The 21,231-nt window shown below is 38.1% G+C and overlaps 2 protein-coding genes across 2 annotated transcripts; one reads left to right on the top strand and one right to left on the bottom strand.

Moving 5' to 3' along the window:
- Window positions 1-4,531: 4,531 nt before the first annotated feature.
- Window positions 4,532-8,033, bottom strand: LOC139742020 (uncharacterized). Its single transcript, XM_071652581.1, has 4 exons — window positions 7,928-8,033; window positions 7,328-7,703; window positions 5,439-5,561; window positions 4,532-4,850 (listed from the first exon to the last, which is right to left on the bottom strand). Exons 1-4 carry the CDS (start codon window positions 8,031-8,033, stop codon window positions 4,532-4,534), a joined length of 924 nt encoding a protein of 307 aa, XP_071508682.1.
- Window positions 8,034-14,174: 6,141 nt separating this feature from the next.
- Window positions 14,175-21,144, top strand: LOC139742019 (uncharacterized). Its single transcript, XM_071652580.1, has 5 exons — window positions 14,175-14,384; window positions 16,589-16,751; window positions 17,649-18,024; window positions 19,278-19,400; window positions 20,028-21,144. Exons 2-5 carry the CDS (start codon window positions 16,640-16,642, stop codon window positions 20,338-20,340), a joined length of 924 nt encoding a protein of 307 aa, XP_071508681.1. The 5' UTR covers window positions 14,175-14,384; window positions 16,589-16,639; the 3' UTR covers window positions 20,341-21,144.
- The last annotated feature ends 87 nt before the right edge of the window (window positions 21,145-21,231 follow it).

Below are 21,231 nucleotides of genomic sequence, written 5' to 3'. Positions count from 1 at the left end.
GAGAGATCTCACTTAAAGCCGAACAAGGCACGTTGTTCCCGACAAGTGATGAGCTTATTAGAAATTAAGTAGACCCGTGATTTGCTGAGAGATTCTCACAGCTTGGAATTGGTGGATGCTACCTTGCCCTGTTTGTAGATGGCTCAAGATAATGGTCATGCAGGGTTTAACGCACAATATTCTAATACGTAAGAATCACAACTACGATACGATAACCTGTGCGTCTCTGATCATCGCTGTTACTTACTCGATCGAAGGTGATTCTTTTTAGGAACTACATAAACACTGGAGCTCAGGAGCTGATATACCTGCTGTTTCATGAACGTACGGGGCAAGGTTAATGATTAACTCTGTACGGCATCGTCTCGTAAGTTTCAGTAAGGACAAGGACAAGGACAAGGCAACCATGCAGCTCACTTCATTATCACGAGGAAATCTATACTGCTTTTCTGTGTAAACTGCATGAGGATGGACAAGAAGAGTTACCTATATAGCTGTTATATTTTGCACGTGTAGATGAGAACTTTGTGTTCGATAGCTCATCTTTTCGTATCTGGATTAGGTCTCAGAACCGTTGCAACTCCATTGGTTTGTTGTTATATAAGAATATCATTACTGAACAACAAGGTGTTTACGTTTTTAACATGTCCGGTGAAAGTGAGCTATGAATGAATAACATTCTTCCCTTAAAGTTGACTATATATGACAGTTTGCAAGGGTGCATGACTCAATAACAACGAGCACATGACAATATATGATGGGGACTACATTGTTCAGGAGGCAATTGGGCTTTATGAAAATCTTCTGCGCAGTGGGAATACACGCTCGGTATAAAACACTTTAAATTGTGACAAAGAGATCAACTCAGTTCAAGTGCAAACATTTTTAACACGTTTGACTGGATGATCGGATCCACAAGACTCTCCTGGGCTCACTTTCTGCAATGCTGGCCTCAAATCCGATCCAACGGTTCAATTCGTCTGGGAAGTGGTGTATTGAATAGAAGTTTGGACGGATCAAGATGTAGTATACTACTCAAAATGTAGGTGAAATGTGTATTGATATTTTCAACGACAATCTGCTTTTCAACGATTAACATCAGCAATACGAAATGTCTCATTTGATTTGCTACGTGACGTCACGAGATTAATGTTTAGTTTATACCATAACTTATAAAATCATAATTTTATTCATCTTGGCAACGTGTTCTTGATAAAAGTCCCCCCCCCCCAAAAAAAAAAAAAAAAACACCTTTCGAATACTTCTGGGAGTGCGAACACGCGCGTTTGTATTTTTGCTTCGTCTTCATGTATGCGTTTTGAAAAATGGACTTCTCTTTAATATTTTGTTACAATATTCCTCTATTCTCAGGTAATACTAGGTGTTTCAAAAAACATTTCCCACTTTTGATTCTTAATAATTCCTAAACTATAAATCAGATAACATTGTCATTGATATGAATTATAGCTGAATAGTGTACAATTTTGTTGGAGGTACAGTAGTTTAAATATGAAAGCATAAATCAGTTTCATGAAATCCATGATTAATTTCACAGTTAGGTTTCAGATTTTGCTCTATTTTCAACCCTCTGTACAAAACGTTCACTTTGCACAGGGGTCAATGGGTGTGTGTGGGAGTGTGTTGGTTAACACCCTGACAATGGTCCTGAACAATGGCCAGGGTTTGAATGCTTCATTATTTATTCATGAGAAATTCCACTATCACAACTAGTCTTTATTCAGCCTATGGCAGTATCTGTGTAAAGTCAAACGCCTGCCGATACTGTCGTTGAGTGGCGACAGTGCTCTCCCTACTTCTGAAAAACGAAATTACAATGAATATCTTCTGTTCTGTCGTAAACATGGTGACAGGAAGCAAAGAAAATCAGTATAGAGCATACACTTGTGTATATGGAGCCTTGAATAAATCTACTGTGAAACGAATTGCCCTAGTGAAAAATGCTGCTGAACTCTTTACCAAAAATGATCTCTTTTTATAAAAAAAGCGACAAATTTGTCGGATTAGTAGACAGTTGTATCAAAATGAAGAACTCTAGATCATTTATGCTTATTCATATCCCAGATTCAGTGATATGTAAAGCAAAATTTGAAAATGATTGTCAACTGGAATGAAATTTGGTGTTTGCAAGCACATGGAAACATGTGCTTACGTTTCCATGTGCATATGTTTTACCCTTTACCGTGCATGAATTCAGACTAGCAGTGCCCAGGGGCGTGTTTTTTTTAGACGGCGCAGATTGGGGACCCTAAAAATCTATTGGGGACCCTATCCCTAAAAATAACCCTAATCCTAATCCTAACCCTAACCATCAAACCCTAACCCTAACCCTAACCCTAACCCTAACCCTAACCCCAACCCTAACCCTAACCCTAACCCTAACCAAAAACCCTTACCCAACGTTTTTCCCATAGGTTTAACCCGCGCCATGCCCCAATCTGTGCGTTCTTTAAAAAAACGCTGCCCAGGGCAATCCACATGAATTATTGATTAAGCATTCATGTGCCAGGGAGCGCGAGACTGACGCCTAGTGAACAGGTAGTTCAGGCATGTCCATTGTTCAGGGCCATTGTCAGCACACACTCACAGACACATCATTGGTTCCTGTGCAAAGTTCATTTTTGCACAGAGGGCTAAAATTTGACCAAAATCTGAAACCTTATTTCAAAATCAATCTTAGATTTCATGAAATTGATTCATGCTTTCGCATCCAAATTGCCTTCAGCAAAATTGTACATTATTCAGCTATTACTCATATCAATGACAGTTTTATCAAATGAATAGTTTTTGCGCTGTTAATGATCAAAAGTGGAAAATGTTTTTTGAAACACCTAGTACTTCATACCATTTTAAGGAATATTAATTGTGAATGGTGTCACGTTGGATTCTTCCATACGGAAGGTTATTATTAAAAAACTGGCTGTTGTCAGACTATTTTCTGTGCACGTCATATTATTATCATAATACACGTAATTACAAAACTAGTCACTTGCACGTAACCGTTTCCATTCTAGTTTTTTTTTCTGTTTGAATTTTGAAATAGAATGCAACATTAAAATGATCGGATTGCGTAATATAGTCTCATTTCAATCTGTCCTTTCATAGTTTATTTCCAAGGTACATTGATATACATAAACATATACATTTATATATATATATATATATATATATATACATAAACATATACATTTATGTGCATATGTATATATACATAAACATATACATTTATATGTATATATATATATATATATATATATGTCTCTCTCTCTCTCTTCTTTTTTTAATCTCTCTTCCTCTATCTCCTAAGGTCTATGATCGAGAACAGGACAATGAAGAACAATGAAATGTAAATACAATTTTGTACAACATGTAATAAGATATTCTTTGTGCATTTTACATAATTATAATCAATTCAGACCACAGACGGAGAAATTATACATAGATAACATTCTTAATACAGATGAAATACTATGGATAAGATACAACAAGTAGATCACAGGATATTGACCATGATTGTGCTTACAATTTAGCTGAGAAAGGATTTAGAAGAGAACGTTAACAATGCGATCAATAACTAACACATAAAGTATCGAATGAACTACAAAGAATTAGATGATGCTAAATTCTGATGTAATAGGCCGTTTTCTTTTCATCAAATGTTGCAAAAAAATGTCGATACGTCATTTAACTTTTGAAGTAAACAAGGAAACTGTTGAGAAATTTCAAGTTCATGTCGGAAAGGCCTTTAACACTTTAATCGTAAACTCGATATTGTAGTCACGTCTACTGTGACAGAGAGAGCACGAGTCAAAATGGAAGTCAAATTTTCAGACGGACTTAATAATCAGACACAGATATTGACTATCTTACAGTATACCAGTGTTCCAAGAAGAGGATAAGCGACAATCACATTTAAACAACGACTTGTTCCCCAAGTCTTTTTAATGAGTTTGAAAACGTGTAAGTTCAGCACACCTTGAACAAAGTCATCATAAATTCGTGTCGATGTGAGTCGAGAATGTTTATTGTAACGGAAATTATAGTTGCTAATCTGTTGACATTCTGAGTTTCTCTATTATAGTTTTCTTGGCTATTTGTCTAAAATCACTCTACCCCCGTTACCATTGATGCATTGTTCTATAAGCCGGTTAGAATATCATTTTATTCAAATACGTTACACACAAGAAGATGTGAGATGGAACATAATCGATTCGGCATGACGACTTCGTAAAGTTCTACCTACATTTGTACAATAATCATGCAGATACGGAGTGTCGCGATATCAACAAGAAAAGTATGCGACTCTATACGCATCTTATCGAGACGCGGAAGTATTATTTCAAGCTTTCAGTCCTATAAAGCTCCCTATTTCAGCTTTCGGAATTTTCTTGATACTCCGTCTTTTAAGTTCTGCCTTGCGATTCAAAGAAGCATTGGACCGCTTGGTCCTTTTTTCCCTCCTCGAGAACCTAACGTATTTTCGTGATTTGCATATCTTCACAATATGATGCTTCTAGACTAAGCGGGAATAAACTGACTTGTCAGAACCACTCAGCTTGGCGACAACGTAGACGGGATCGCGGATGATCACCAGTACCGTTTTGATAACGAAGAAGACGAAGGTAAGTGCGAAGAGAGATGACGCCAGCACCGCCTGAACACTGGTCGGGTTAGTGATGTTGGCTACGAGGACGCCACCTAGCGACCACATGGCGGCGGGGTAGACGATGAGGATGTACCGTGAGTAGCGGTCGTAAATGAAGCAATCGAATATGAAGTACGTGATGAGTTCGGTGGCCAGGATCAAGAGGCAGACATACACCGTTGTTACCCTGTCAGATACAAGAAATTTATTAAAGAAACCCTTTGAGATAGGGTAATATAAACACCTCTTTCTTGCACCCTCGTGGACGAAATAATGGATTTTCTGAGGGGTTGTCTTCGTAATATTTTGTGCTTTGATGTATCTCCATTACCCATAGACATCCCAGAATTGTTGTCTTATAAATGTTATACCTAATCCTTAATTTGATTTTCGTCTTTCACCGACATTTCTACACCACTTTTCGTTAGAAAAATATAAATGTAACAAAGATTATAAAATTACATGTTATCCTTCTGCAAGGAATATCCCTTACATTTAACAACTCCAAACTATTATAACCATCTTAACCCGTTCAGGACGAGTCCCGCGTATAGTCGTGCAAGGGTCTATGGGAAATGCGTGTTGTAGCAAAATCAGTCAGTCCTCAACGGGTTCCAGAACGAAAATGGTAAAAATACCGTTCAGTGAGCGACTAAGGGGATGTTGATAACTTGGTGATGTTATCGCCTGAAGATTGTAACAGATGATGACGTCACATTATATCCATAGTTTAACGTTCATTACTTTTGTTTTATCCCAAGAGAGTGTTACTTACTCATCAATACCGAAGACGTACATCAGCGTGACGGAGAGATTGACCTTTGTTGCCACAGTCGTCCAGGTGGCGTAGAGGGCAATACCATTCTGGACGAGCACACGGTTCGCCCAGAGATCGAATCTGGCGAGAAAAAAAATATTCCCTAGCTGTTAAGCAATAAACTGTTTTTGTAATGTATTAAAATGCATGGATATTGTTTTTCCTACAGACTAGTAACAGACCATGTATTCACTTGCTCCCTAGACCCATTGAAGGACAAGTTCACCTTCATATACATGTGGAATGAGTAAATGAAGCAATACTCATAGAACACACCAGTGAAAGTTTGAGGAAAATCGGACAATCTGTTTAAAAGTTACTAATTTCTTAAGTTTTTGCGCAGTCACTGCTGGATGAGAAGACTACTACAGCTTGTGATGTCACGTGCGTTCAATGATATAGGAAAATGTAAAGAGAATTTCACAAACTGTCATTAAAAAAACAATCCCTCCACTTGTCACTAACGTATATGAAGGGTACTACTATTCCCCTTGCCTTCTAAAAGAAACAAGTGCTCTTTCATTATGCGAGAAAAGTGAATTATGATGTACTTTCTTTATATTTTCTTCATAATATTATGGTTCTGCACATGTGACATCACAAGCTCCAGCGATGGCAGCACTGAAACTTCAAAAATTAACAACTTTTGAAAGGACTGTCTGATTTTCCACGAAACTTTCACCGATGTGTCCTATTAATATTGCTGCATTCTCTCAATTCATATGTATTATGAAGGTGACCTTGTCCTTTAAGTTTCTAAAAGGCAGGGATTTTTACAGCATTCATCAGTAGTTGATATAGGTAAGGCAGGCCTCCGGCAAGCTTTGTGGTTATAAAGACAATCTTTTGTGAAATACAAAGCATGTATAGAACTTGCACATTTACAGAAACGGTCTATTCGACATCAACCATTGTCCTTATTGTTCGCTTTAAAACCACATACAAACACACAACGCCCAACCAGGTAAACAAACAATTAAATGTAATGAAATAATGGTATTGAGTTTGGCACTCATGAATCGTGTCGCCTTCAAGGGAACGCAAACCCAAAGAGCAATGTGGATTGAGTGAAAGCAGCAACATTAGTAGAACACATCAGTGAAAGTCAATCGACGCGAAAGTTATGAATTTTTAAAGTTTTGGTGTTGGAACCGCTGGATGAGGATACTACTAGAGGTTATGACGTATGGGTGGACAACAATATAAAGAAAATATAAAAGAAATTCCAAAAGATTCAATTTTCTAGCAAAATGAAAGAATACTTGACAAACCGCTTTCAGAAAGGAGGGGGAATAAGTGCTACCCCTAAAATATGTCAGTATCAAGTTGATGGAATGTGTAATTTTCATGAATATTTATTTTCTATTGAATTCCCTTTTATATTTTCTTTATATTGTAGTCCACTCATACGTCATAACCTCTAGTAGTCTCCCTACCCAGCAGTTCCGACACCAAAGCTTTAAAAATTCATAACTTTTGCATCGATTGTCCGATTTTCCTCAAACTTTCACTGATGTGTTCTTATTACTGCTTTCATTCAATCCACATTGTTCTTTGGGTTTGCGTTTCCTTTCAACAAAATACATACCATGAACAACATGAGCGCTTAGGGATAAAAATTTGCTCTTCCGTTGAAATAATCATCATCACCAGTACAGATATTAGTATAGTTGCAGTAGATATAGTAGTAGTAGTAGTAGTAGTAGTAGTAGTAGTAGTAGTAGTAGAAGTATAATGTTAGTTTCACTATCATTCGCATTAATATTCATGATATTCATATCAGTGTCGCCATTACCTTGCATGTTATAACCTTCGTTACAAAATTGACGCATTATGCAGTGTCTTACCGTCCGAATTCCCTGAAGACAAAGATGTATTGGTAGACACGTGTTGCGTTGATCGAAAGGGCAACATATAGGGAGATGGTTATGAGGTACAGGACAATAAGAGACAAAATGAATGTAGTCCGATCCCAGGCGAACAGCCAGGTTACGTTGAAGGTAAGATTAAGAAACATGGCAACAAGGAATGCCTCGTTGATAACTGGTGGGTTGAGGTAAACAGCGCCCTTAGCGTTAGACCGGAAGAGAGTGGTGATCAGATAGACGAGCCATGCTGCAAACGAGCTGTAGATCAGACCCCAAATAGCGAAGGTGTACCCCGCCGGGGTGATTGGCGTCGTGTACTTGTCGGAGAGGTTGCCGATTGAGTTTCGAAACAGACCTTTACCAAACATTCAAAAGAACATGAGAAAGAGAGGGGGAGTTAGAGAAAGGCGGAGTGATGGGGGGGGGGGGGGGACAGAAACAAGTACTTCTGTTTTGTCCTGACGATGTTCAAGTGACCATCGTCCATCACAAGCATGACAAGTAGTTTAGATGGTTTCAGAGTCGTAGAGTTTCTCTGATCCCTTTTACCTGGTTAAAATAATAGTCTTATTGACTCACCAAGTGATAGCTCGGAGTCCGGTGGAATGCCCGCTTGGAAATTGAAGAAGAGGGTGAGTAGGTAACCAATGGTTACGAGGACGGTGAGTTGCGGGACGACATCCATGGTGCGAGGTTTGTGAGCATGTGGGAGATTCGCGGCTGGAGATGACGCTTAAAGCCGAACAAGGCACGTTGTTCCCGACACGTGAGCGCCCTAATCCTGCAGGCACGTGATCTGCTAAGATATATTTTTACCGCTTGGAAGTGGACATCACTGCCTTGCACTGTTGCAACTGTTTGTAGATGGCTCAAGATAAAGGCAAACGATCACAAATATTGGACGGTATTCTTAATAAGTAAGAATCACAAACAGCGTCCAACGATAACCAATAAACCTTCGGTCATCGTTACTCTTTTTAATTACAATATAAACTCCAGAAAATACCATGTCTATCTTGGTAGCTATAATAACCTGCGGTTTCATAAACGTACCGGGGCAAGGTTAATATTAACTTTGTATTCGGCAGCGTTTTGTAAGTTTTAGTGATGACCATACAGCTAACCGTCATCATCACAATGAGTTATATGTACGTATGTATGTATGTATGTATGTACGTTTTCCTTATTTTGCACATGGAGATGCATACACTGTCTTGGATGTGTAGACCTCAATTTCGTTGAATTCCACTCAAGAATATCGATACAACCCAGCATTCATATCATATTCAGCTCGTTACTTTTTCCTCATTATGTCTGGTAAGATTGAGCCACGATTCAATGAAATTATTTCTTTAAAGTTGAGGAAAAGAACAATTTGTAATCGGTGGATTAATTTAATGCTTCATTAACTTGGAGGCAGACTGACCACCGCTGGTTTAAGACATGCAACAATATTGTCATCGATCCACTCAAACCGGTTCGTCTTGCGTGTATGTATAATGTACTGTTACTTATAGGTTATTGCTGCTAGTGGTAAAGAAAATAATTATATGTCTCACGTTGGTGTAAAATGAAATTTGATTCTGAATTTGAACTCCAGACTGGTTTGATATTTGTATATATACCTAGCTGTTTTACCACATAATATCTACAATATATACTGGCAGTTATGCAGTCACATTTATTCAATAAGCTGCGCGCTATATTTGTATTTAAAGAATAAACCACAATAAATTATAGCACAGGGATTATGTTAGCTTGGATTAATGCTCGATCAGAAACAGGAATTCACCATGTGTCATTGTGATTTATTTGCCAATTGGCACAACAATGTTTTACAACCATCTTCATCCACAGCAAAGATTTGGAGTAGAGAACTAAGGCATGCTTTCAAAAAAGCGGAACAAAACTTTAGCATAATAATATCACCTTCTCAAATGTAATGTTACATAACTTTCTTAACTTTAGGTATTGCGACATAATAGCTATGTACTTGGAATCCATTATTGGATTTACACAATACTGTGAAAGTGTTAAAAAGGAGAATCGTGTGATCGTCGTTTTACTACTTCATCCTTAAATGCCTGCTGAAGGAGATTTACTCAAGAAGTTGATTTTGTTGATGAAATGTAAGTGTGCTATAAACGATTGTTCAGGTAAATAATTGGGTAATTTCATAGGACTCCTTCTTCTTCTTCTTCTTCATCATCTTCTTCTTCCTCCTCCTCCTCTTCCTCTTCTTCTTTTTCTTCTTCTTCTTATGGCACAATGTGTCTGGTTGATGCGGTTTGCTGACTATTTCTAGTCACCTGCATGGGGCGAACGATAAGGGGTGTACTTGTTTAGTCACATTTGACCTGTTTGCGTTGATTTTAATCGCCCTGTATATACCTTGACCGCATTGGCTGCGACTATTGTTCTCACCATTATAGACAATTTTGTTTAGATATTTAAGTTTGGTTTTTTGGGGGGGGGGGCTGGGATGGGTGAAGATTCTTGCAGAGACTTTGGTCAAAGCATGAAATTTGTGTAAAATACAACAAACAATTCTCCCCCTCGTTACACTGCTTAGCAAAGAAAAAGAAATAAAGGCAATTATCTAACACTGATTGTATGTGCCAAAGTGCTTTTTATATAGGTTTATGATGGTACGGGCCATTTTATGTAGTTTTGCTGCTATGGATGAAATTGCACGATGTCGATTACTCTTTCTATTGATAACTATATAATTTCTTCTGAAAATGAAGAATGAATGAAAATAAACTTTTAAAGTAATAGCAAACGCAGAAAACGATATACAAGTAAACTCGAAGAAACATTGCTAGTATAGGGTCTATGCACCACATTTGATGATAAACTTATACGAGTATCACAATCAGCAAAAGACAATGCTAGTGGTAAAGAAAGCTTGGACTAAATTAGATTCAATTCAATTCAATTTGAGTGGTTCACAATCTACACGCTTGCTTTTTAGTGGACCTCTCAATTCTTTTCTTTTTCTCAACTGAAACATAACCATGTATTATTTTTGCAAGTATGCATTATATATATATATATATATATATATATATATATATATGTATATATATATATATATAACTTTATTTGTATCATTTGATATCATTTGCAAAGTTGTATGTATACGTTTGTGATATAATTCCTAATTTATACTGTGTTGTGTTCTGTTGGAAAAAGAGAAGAATGAAAATAAATGAATTGAATTGATTCGAATTAAATTAAATTGAATTAGAACATCAGACAATTGGTTATACCTGTTTATCGTAATTTCTTTCCACAATGTGAGTATCTTAATCGTTTCTACCATAAAATCAAACTGTATGTGCTTCAGTGTACTAAACGTACATGAACGATCCTTGAAGAGATATAAGGTAGGCACATTATAGACATCCAAAGCAATTTCAAGGGAACGTCGTCTCATTGCCTTGATAAGAGAGAGCGACTCAAATAATAATCGCTCAGTAGCTCTGGTAATGTTTCTTTTATCTGTAAATCGCATCAAGGATTATGCTCCATAGCAGACCGTGAATCAGTGGTTATAATAATACCAATGATGAATTATCCTTTGTCAGGTTGCCAAATGCCGTCGTCGAGGATTTCACGTGTGATTGTGTTTCACACTTAACTCGTCCATGTATCACTCAGAACTATTATACAAATGAATTTTTCTTGTTTTTTTGTTTTTTTTACGGACTCAAACCGAGAGTCAGTACATTGAGCGACGTGTCGTTGAAAAGTGTCTTTACTTGTGTAAATGTGCGTGTTTGCGTGTACGTGTATGTGCGTGCGTGTGTGTGTGCGTTTGTGTGTGTGTGTGCGTGTACACTCATGTGTGACTCAATTTCTCTCTTCTTTACTTGCCTGTATAGACAACAAAGCAAACAGAAAAGAAAAAGTTCGCACAATCAAATTTTGTGCAAACTTTTGCGGCTGCAAAATGTAAGTGCGCAAATATTTACTTGCTTAGTTAGACAGTAAGAGATTATTTCAAACTGTACTCTCTCTCTCGTCTTTCCGTAATCGCTATATCCTTCTTTACTTGTGTAAATGTGCGTGTTTGCGTGTACGTGTATGTGCGTGCGTGTGTGTGTGTGTGTTTGTGTGTGTGTGTGCGTGTACACTCATGTGTGACTCAATTTCTCTCTTCTTTACTTGCCTGTATAGACAACAAAGCAAACAGAAAAGAAAAAGTTCGCACAATCAAATTTTGTGCAAACTTTTGCGGCTGCAAAATGTAAGTGCGCAAATATTTACTTGCTTAGTTAGACAGTAAGAGATTATTTCAAACTGTACTCTCTCTCTCGTCTTTCCGTAATCGCTATATCCTTTCTGTAATTCTGTTATTCGTAAATTGACTCATGGTTTATACACATATTATATATATATATATATATATATATATATATATATATAACATGTATAGTGACGTAGATATGTATCTTTATATCTTTATATCTTTATATAACAATGTGTGTGTATGCGTACACCTTTCTTTTCTCTCTTTTCTCTCTGTTCATCTATTTCAAATTTCTCATTCCCATATGCAGTAGATCAGATTTTCAATGATTTATGTTTCAACAAGCTTCCTGCAAACTAATGTCATTTATTTCATAATACAAACTTGAAACAGTTAAATGTATATTACTGAATTTTACTGACAAGTTACATCAAAGTACCATATATATATATATTATATATATGTGTATATATGCATACACAAATACATATACATATATATATACATATATATATATATATATATATATATATATATATACACATGCACTTATATATATATACATATATATATATATATATATATATATATATACATATATTACATACACGTATATACTTATATCAAAGGCCTTAATCAGCTTAATTGGCTCCAGGCATCAAAGCAAATAGTTTTGCGCAAACATTTCCGGCTTCGATTCAAAGGTTTATTAATGTAGATATGCAAATATTTACTTGCTCACAAATTAGTTCAAACTATGATCTCTCGCCTTTCAGTTCCCTAGCCTTTTTGTATTCGTAAATTGACTAATAATTCATACACACATACACACACAAATCACAATGCACACATACGCATTTTGTTCGTAATCATGTCTTTATTTGTAAGTAAAACAAAACAAAGACTATGTTAACATAATAATACCAGGACCATGGTCCTATTTTGGACACATGGTAAGTAATGACACACTTACATGTACATACTAACAGTGAACAAGTTACAATAATTATATAGTTATACTTGCAACAAATTTTGGTGATTGAAAAGAATAAGATCTAATTAATCACCGTACATTTTGCCATTATACATACTATGCCTTTCTTATTCCTTAAGTGTCAATCCAACTTTTACTAATTTGTATATTTATCCAGGATATACATAGTACATGATTTTAATTGTGTGAGTGCCAATAACCTATAAACCATTATATTTGTTCGGAACACATATTTCATTTCAAATTGCTTTAAGTGTCAATCTAACTATTTTTTAGTGTCAAGTGTCTATCCAGTAAACCGTTACATCTATCCAATTAATGTAATAATAGTTAGTGTCTTAAAAACTTACATATTACATTTCAAAGTGTTAAACTTCCCCCTATTATATTCTTTTCTTGCATAGAATATTGTGAATGCTTTGATAGAATTTGGTGGAACTTGGATTTATATCTTTTGAGTGGGCCTTTCAGGTGTTGTTTCCAAGTGTTGATCTGCCCCCTTACTGCTCCTATCTCGATGGCAAGAAAGGAAGGGCTAGTAGCCCTTACGTTTCAGTTCATTCAATTATACTTTTTTATTTTTCTACTTTTTTTTCATGGGCAGCCTCAGTGTAAGGTTCGAATGGTACTGTCAATTCAACAGTCAGGATTTGCTTTCAGGTACTCTTTCAGGTAAGATTACTATCAACTATGTCTGCTCGTTGATAAGTTGTTACTACTTGAGGTGGAATTGTTCCGCCTGCCACTTTGCCCTAGCTGCTTTTTCGATCGGCGTATGCTACATGACCAGTGGGAAGAAACTCTTTGATATATACATATATATGTATAAAGCAATGTAAACAACAAATTGTTTCCATTTGCATTTATTTCATTTTATTTCATTTCCAACAAAAGTATAAAGGACAGTTAAACACTAGCATTATACACGCGAAATCAATGCAGCTCATTTCTTATAACATGCAAACATGAGAAGCATATAGTGTGACATTATTGTACTACAAAAATGTGTTTAACACACACACATATATATACAGTATATATATATATATATACATATTTATTTATTTATCTATTTATTTATACGTATGTGTGTGTTTGTGTGTTTAAATGTCACATGGTAAAGCGGAAGCGGTCCTTGTGAAATCACCCTCCCATGGGTAGAATTTCCGTTATAACGTTCAAAGCATCATTCTTTTCTTTCAATAATATAAACATTCAAGCACATTAAGAACATTAACAAAACAATAGGACAGGCATTGTTTAGATTTATGAAGTCATTGCGGAGTCACGTGGTCTCGTTCGCGTTACATCAGCCTACTTTAAGTGTTTATATAGGGCGCTACATAATCATAATGAAACCATATAAGATAATTATGCAGCAGTGATTGATGAGGCTTTAAGTGCAGATCAAAGTTCATGTTGACTGTCCCATATAGAGGTAGATTGAGGGAGGGAAGGAGAGAGGGGAGAGAGGGAGAGAGAATCGAGCGATAAACAAGCAGGTCGAAAGACTGAACAGGGATCACGAGATAGAGTAGTGGTTATGGTAATATACATGTAGTGTATATGCAGTTTGTTTTGATCCAATCACGTTGGTACAACACGCCACCATAGGTATACTAGGTGGTTAATTCCGTGTTCATCGCATCGCTGCGGATCCGGATAGTCAACTAGTGATAACAGGGAGATTAAAAAGCTATTTTCGACATTCTCCGACTACACGTGCCAAATGCTATAAAATCTAACTTCAAGCATACAGAAAAACGTGACTGTGGTGCCACGAAAAGGTAAGCAGGATTACAAGAGCAGTATATAAATAATTGTACCCTCTTACCACCGTTATAAAAGCCCGACAATCTCACAAAGGCACTGATTGTGCTTCGGTACTTCGTACACACGTCTGCCATTCGTATTGTACTCACGAACGTTCTGCGTGTAATGATTAGACTGTTCGCCTGGGGCAGTGCATGCTGAATAACTATATTTTGTCGGAATGCCAGTAGCGAAAACGATATCGGTCAATACATATATGTGCTTTAGTACATACTACATAGGGCATTTTGTACCTTCTACTACAGTACGTTGAATTGCCTGTGGGAAAAGAGATGAAACATGACCTCTAGTTCAACATGTGCAATATGCCTACTGCTATATGGGCATGAAAGCTAGTATAATTTATACTGGCGTGTCATGACATTCTAACACATATTGTCAGTCACCTCAGACACCAAACGAGTCGCTGATTCAAATCGGTGATTGTGGAAATGGCAGCATTTATGATGATATTGGTTATGATTATAAGTTGATTGACATTCATAACTCTTCTGCAAGCCTTGCACTGTTGTTGGCAAATGTGAACTGATTCTTCAGAGCTATATGCATGTACCATAACCATTCCAGTGTTCACCTGTACATGTGTAGGTCTACCAGCTCAGGAATACGTAAACTCTCTCCCTGTGAACAGTCCGTGTCATTCTAACCGTGCCGTATTGAATTCATTATGTAAAAAGGCATAGTCCATTATTTCGATCTTTTCTTGTGTCGTGTGTCGTATTGTACAGTACGTGCGTGTCACCACCGCAACAACACAATGGTTAGGCTTCGATCCATAGAGGAAATACTTGCACTTCGCAGGATCGATCGAGATACACACCTGGAATGGAATATTCAAATGATATTTTATGGCTAGAACCCAATGGTTTCTCATAGCTACTAACCAAAATCTGCGCCCGACATATCTCAAGTGAGAAGTAATGCATTTTCCGTTGATGACAGGCTATTTGCTATAGAGCACGCCTTTCCCGTAGACCCCTGCCCGAGTATACTCAGGACTCGATCGTCCTTAGTGGGTTTATTCCATGTGTACAATGCATGAGAATTAATAAATACAACAGGTTGAATGAATACCATACTCTGCGTCTTTTGAAATGAAAAAAGAAAGAGAAAGAAATGAATGGAAACAAATGGAAACTGACCAGAAATATATAGTCTTAAAGTATAGTGAAAATGATAGATCAATGCCGTCCGAAAACTGGCCTATGTGGCAGCTTAGTATTGAGTAACCAACTTTTCTGAATAATCGGCATACATGTCTGATATCTGAAGAAGGTTTAACGTGTGATATCAATTTTGTCACTAAAACGGAAGAACATTATCAATTTTACTCCTGTCCTCATGTTGCTACATGACATCTAACAACACAACGCTCAGAAAATCGTCACCTGTGCACTCGGAAGAAGTGGAAACGTGTAACTGAGTGTAACAGCCCCGAATGTCTAATTGCTAAGATTTGATTTGATTATGCGAAGATCTGACAGACAGTCTTTGAGTTTTAGGCAGATTACTTTGTTACCATATTTAGTCATTAAAGCGTTATTTTGATATCATTTGTTGGATTGCCTTTGAAGATTTTTTTTTTGGATTTATTTTTCGCCAAAAAGAAGAAAAAATGCTACAATCACTGTATCCCTCTTTTAAACGGTGGTGTTATTTTGTTAAAAGATAATCCGTCCACCACACTATCTGTAATTGTATGCACTTGATTCTCTGTGGTATCTATTCTCATAACATTTATACGGAACACGACAAAATGAAAATGAGCAAGCGTAAAACGTAGAGGACCTCGAACCCCCCCCCCAAAAAAAAAAAAAAAATCAATGATATATAATGTACAATGAATGACTTAGTGAGTGGGAAATTTTGATATAAGTGACGTCGCAGCTAATCGTTCAGGAGTACTCAACCTCGTTTTTTCAACAGGTGATGTAGGCCTACAATGCACGAAAATGAACCATAAACGTGCATGGCGCCTGTCCTGTAAGTTTTAGCTTGTTCCTTTCATGTTTGACCTTTGGCTAGCGGCATGTGTCGATGTGTATTGTCTTGCTCATTTATTTCAATCCACTCTGTAAGGAAAATTGTCCGATATGTATGTATTCATTGAAGCTGTTTGTTTAGTTATAATCTTTCTTTCTCTTTTCAATACAAATAGCCTCATACCCATAACCGGTACTTTCTCAGTAAGGTTACAAGACAAACAGCGATGGACATAGTGACCGTACCACAGGGCATGGTGGTGGCCCTTATCGCCTTCCTCGTCAACCTCTTCACCAGCTTCCAGTCCTCTGTCGGCCCCAACTCGCCGCTGTCTCTAGGTAAGGCTACCGATTACTAGTAGGGCCTACTACCGCGCTGAAGATTTGTAGAATATCACTCTCTCCCACATCTGACGTCACTATTCTCTTTCTGTATAATACTCGCCCACAGCCAAGTGCGAGCCACATTGTGTGCCACCGATTAATTTCAATTCTTTCTCTCAGCTACTAGTATTTGCCTATCTCTCTCTCTCTCTCCCTTTCTTTTTTATAATTTTTCTTCTATCTTTGTAGTACCTCTTTAAGCATCACAATCCCTATCTCTTTTTCTGTCTATCTTTCTATTTATGTGATAACTATCTTTCTGTTTATGTGAAATATCTTTCGTTCGTATTTATTTATTCAGCTTCTCAAATCAAATCAAAATAGATTACATGGATGTGACAAACTTAAATGAAACATAACAATATGACAAAAGAGCAATACAGAAGTGCACTTTATACTACATGCATAACAAAACCACTGGAAGACATTTATGGTTGCATAATCCCAAATACAGAAAAGGCAGTACATTTGATTCAACAAGAAAGCAGAAGGCCGTAAACATAAGTATAGCCAGTCGTTGTCATTGCTATGAGTAAGGTTATCGTTTGTGTTTAATCGAAACAATCATGAAGCTTAGTTCGAGTCTTTACTTCTATTCTACCGAAACTGAGGAACAGAGAGGATATTAAATTTTGTTCAAGGCATCACAGTACATTGTATCTTCAGTCGCCATATCTTATGTCACAAAAGAGAAGGCTTTCACTTCATTGTCACAACTTAAGTCCCTTCATTCTGTTGAATCGTGAAGGACAATTATTTCAAATCTGCTGATTAAGTGTTTAAAAATTTGAATTGTTACTGGTGAATTACAGAAAACGTCATTGTTGTTATTTTAACACTGCACTTTACCAGGCTGGTTCCACAGCACCATCGCCAACCTCTCCGCCAAATACCCGACGCCAGTCACCCCGGCACCCTATGCCTTCTCCATCTGGGGGCTGATCTACCTATGGACTCTGGCATGGTTGATATATATGCTGACCACGCTCTGTCGGCGGAACAGCCAGGGGCCGACCTACCTGAACCCGCCCGTCGTCACCATCCCTTTCCTCACTATCTTCTGCATGAACAACGCGGCGAGCATCTGTTGGCTCTTTCTGTGGGACCGCGAGTATCTGACCCGATCCACGGTCGCCTTGCTGCTCATTGCACTCACCCTCTACGCCTGTTTGATTAGCAGTCTTTCAAGGGTTAACCAGTTCCTCAGCGAGCTCAAGTCTTTCGCTGAGTAAGTATAATCACCACCTCTCTTTACTACCAACCTCAAAGGATTTACCCTCTCTCACCGGTGATATGCCTCAGTTGGTATCGCGTCTGCCTCCCAATCAAAATGACCCCGGTTCGATTCCCAAGTCGAGCTAGCTGAGGTGTGTCAGCGTACCGACCCCTCTGCCAAAGATGGAAAACATTCTAAGTGGAGGGTTCGTGTGTGAGAGAGTCACAATTCGTACACGTAAAAAATACTGCTTTATTCATTCATCGCAAAGAGCAGGGTGGAGAACCCTATGAAACAGTCCGCCCAACATCCATCTGGACCCATGGAAGACCAGCTAGTGCAGCTGAATATATGGGCTATCCAGTCATCTGCTCAGATGGGAAATAAAATAAACAAACAAAAAACAAAACGAAACCAAGCAACCTACCTCCTCTTAGCGCAAACCATTTGGCTTGTGGATCTTCCTTGATGGAGTCAGGGATGTGTGTGAGAGACACACCTCCCTGGTGTAGTCCACGGGCATGACCGGAACGATTTACTGATCAACGTTGTTGAAGATCTCGCTAAAAATTTTGTGGTTATTTCAGTGATAAAGTGCAACTTAATGATAACACACTCTCCAGCCCTTGAGTAGGTGCGTTTTCAATGGTATCATACTAGTTTAGCAATAGTATACGTGGAACAGTATAGATTCACGGTACTGAAGCCCAAGTATGGTTTGAAAACGTGGCTCAGTGTAGCTCCGAGGAATAGGGTGTTACATGTACAGTATAACAACCCACAATGAATGTAGCAAAAAATGCTGCTGAAAACTGCTTATCTAATAGTGGCGAGCCAATGGCGTAAAATGGAGTCAAAAGGGGCCTGAGCTTTCGATATCCTAGCAGAATCCTAGCAGGCACGTGGAAGAGAGTCCAAGTAGTCCATTTCTAGCTATTTCTCTTCCCTCGAATACGCGTTTAAGTGGTGTATGTTGCACACTTCCTTCTGGTTCAACTCCTGTGAACATGGACAATCATGCGGTTTGCCTTTAGAAGGCTTAGGTGATTTGTTCGCAGCCAGCGAACAGTATATATCACTTTAAAATACACATAGACTAGTGCTATACTGAAGAGAAGGTCATTGTATGTGACGCCACATTATGACTATCTACCCGAGTATACTCACTAGCGGTCGTACATCTTCAAAACTGGCCTTGTCAATCGACGCTGTCACATTGCCGCCATTCAAATCACAATTTTCCTTCTCGTCTCTGTAATCTGCAGGCCCGACCTTTGGTGTTACCGCATCCTGATCCACAATGGTCTGGCTATCTACGCTGCCTGGGCCACAGTGGCAACTACCGTCAACATGTCCGTTGCCATCATATACGACTTTGGTTTCCCCAGGTAGGCTAAACAACAGCAGAAACTCATCACCTACGCCACCACCACCTTCACCACCATCACCATCACCACTGCATGCAACAATAAACAACAACATTAACAGCACAGCTTAAATGTCTTATTGCTACCTTTATGTCATGAGTGCCTGAGAGGCTATTGTAGGTCTAGCCTATATATGTTTCGAAGGAAAATGTCACTTCGTTCCGTTCACTTACTCATTCTCCACTACGGTAGCCGTTTCTGAGATATGTTTTCCCGACTCGACAAGTGAGGCCTACACACTGATAAAAAAGGGGAAATGCATTTGCCTGAGCTGAATGCATTCGTAAGCCACTTTTTGTGACCCCTATAGAAACTACATGCCTCTAATGATCGTGTACGGTAAAGTTGTCAAAACAGCAAAATAAAACAGCATATTATAGCCAAAAAAGCAAGCAAGCAAACAAACAAAGAAAGTGAATAAAACTCTTCATGAACTGCGCGTAATGCATGTTTTTTTATCCATGTCTGGAAGTGAACGTCCGTTCTATTACGTTATGCTTTTTGCACTTCCTCATGTGTACGGTGCTTTCAAGTTGTTTGCCTTAATTCTCCTCCTTCTGCTTGCGCCTGCTCCTTGTCCTTCTCCAGCGATACAGCAACTTACGTCTCCCTCACCATTCTCGCCGCCGATCTCATCGTGTTCTTCATCTTCGATCTCTGGGTCATTGACCGCTACACCCGGTACGTCTTCATGGTCTACCCGACGTTCGTATGGGCTCTTAGCGCCATCATGGTGGCTAACGGCAATGAGACCAGCAGTCCCGCCTTCATCTACGCCGGCGTGCTGGTCTCCCTCGCCTTCATCTTCTTCATCGTCAAGACCGTCTTGATGAGCATCCGCGAGCCTGTCTACCTGCTGATGAAGAAAGCGAAGTTGAGCTCCTACTCGAGAATGGTCTAATTTGAAGCCTCGTCCCCATTTATTATGTTCATCACGATCGAATCATGAAAGCTGAAATCAGTCGGGCTGAAATGCAGCTCGCTTCTTTGTTGGCGTGTGGACAAAATCGATATCAATAATTTGCCTAGTTATTAGTGTTTCACCTAGTCCTGCCATTCAGTCATGTACGATTTCTATTAAGTGGCATTAAGGAAGTGGTATTGTCGGAATTGATTAGTGTTAATCTTTTTTGATACCGCACTTTCTCTCTTTTGAGCGACAACGAAAATAATCGTGGTGTAATATTCATACATTCTTCCGTCTCGTTCCAAATTCGCGGCGGCTTGCATGATACTATAGATGAAGACAATGTTGATATTTCTTGTTTAAGTGGTTTGATCATTGTTCAGTGTTTTAACAATGTATGTAGACAAAAGACAAGTAAATTTACAGTGTACTAAACTTAGGCGTGATATCTCACAAGGAAGCCTTCATTTTTTTCTCTTATACTGCAAAAAAGGCAATAATTGCTATCAAAGTTACCTTATGTCGCATGTAGGATTAAACCTTTCCCCAGTTTTGCCATTTTGATTTCAACTGTGCTGCATAATTCCTCATAGTGCTTGACCGTCTTTCAACTGCAAATATTGTACTTTAAGAAAATTATTGTTGATTATGTGTCTTGGTGTTTCTAAGGTAGTACAGTTGCCTTTTGCCGGTGACAGCCTAACTAAAGTTGTAGTTTTCACATTTTCATGAACAAATTTCGATATTTAATTATTAAGGGTGGCATGAGTACCAGATTATGTCGGAAGTGGACCAAAAAGAGAAATAATATGTACAACCACTTACACACTTTTTTTTTTTTTTTTTGGGGGGGGGGGGGGGAACCTGCCTGTGTACAGTATAGTT

This window comes from Diadema antillarum, unplaced genomic scaffold (genome assembly GCF_040938485.1).
Source record: "Diadema antillarum isolate AM-2024a unplaced genomic scaffold, OU_Dant_1.0 seq00000973_RagTag, whole genome shotgun sequence".
Lineage (NCBI taxonomy): Eukaryota > Metazoa > Echinodermata > Echinoidea > Diadematoida > Diadematidae > Diadema > Diadema antillarum.
Note: the sequence above shows the minus strand (reverse complement) of the source record. Positions and strands in the feature narration are given on the sequence as shown.

Coding starts and splice junctions, on each gene's coding strand:
- LOC139742020 (XM_071652581.1), bottom strand. CDS start 8,033: ATGGATGTCGTCCCGCAACTCACCGTCCTCGTAACCATTGGTTACCTA. Junction 5,562..7,327: donor GTCTTCAGGGAATTCGGACG/GTAAGACACTGC, acceptor TTTTCTCGCCAG/ATTCGATCTCTGGGCGAACC. Junction 4,851..5,438: donor TACGTCTTCGGTATTGATGA/GTAAGTAACACT, acceptor TGTATCTGACAG/GGTAACAACGGTGTATGTCT.
- LOC139742019 (XM_071652580.1), top strand. CDS start 16,640: ATGGACATAGTGACCGTACCACAGGGCATGGTGGTGGCCCTTATCGCC. Junction 16,752..17,648: donor CAACTCGCCGCTGTCTCTAG/GTAAGGCTACCG, acceptor GCACTTTACCAG/GCTGGTTCCACAGCACCATC. Junction 19,401..20,027: donor TACGACTTTGGTTTCCCCAG/GTAGGCTAAACA, acceptor GTCCTTCTCCAG/CGATACAGCAACTTACGTCT.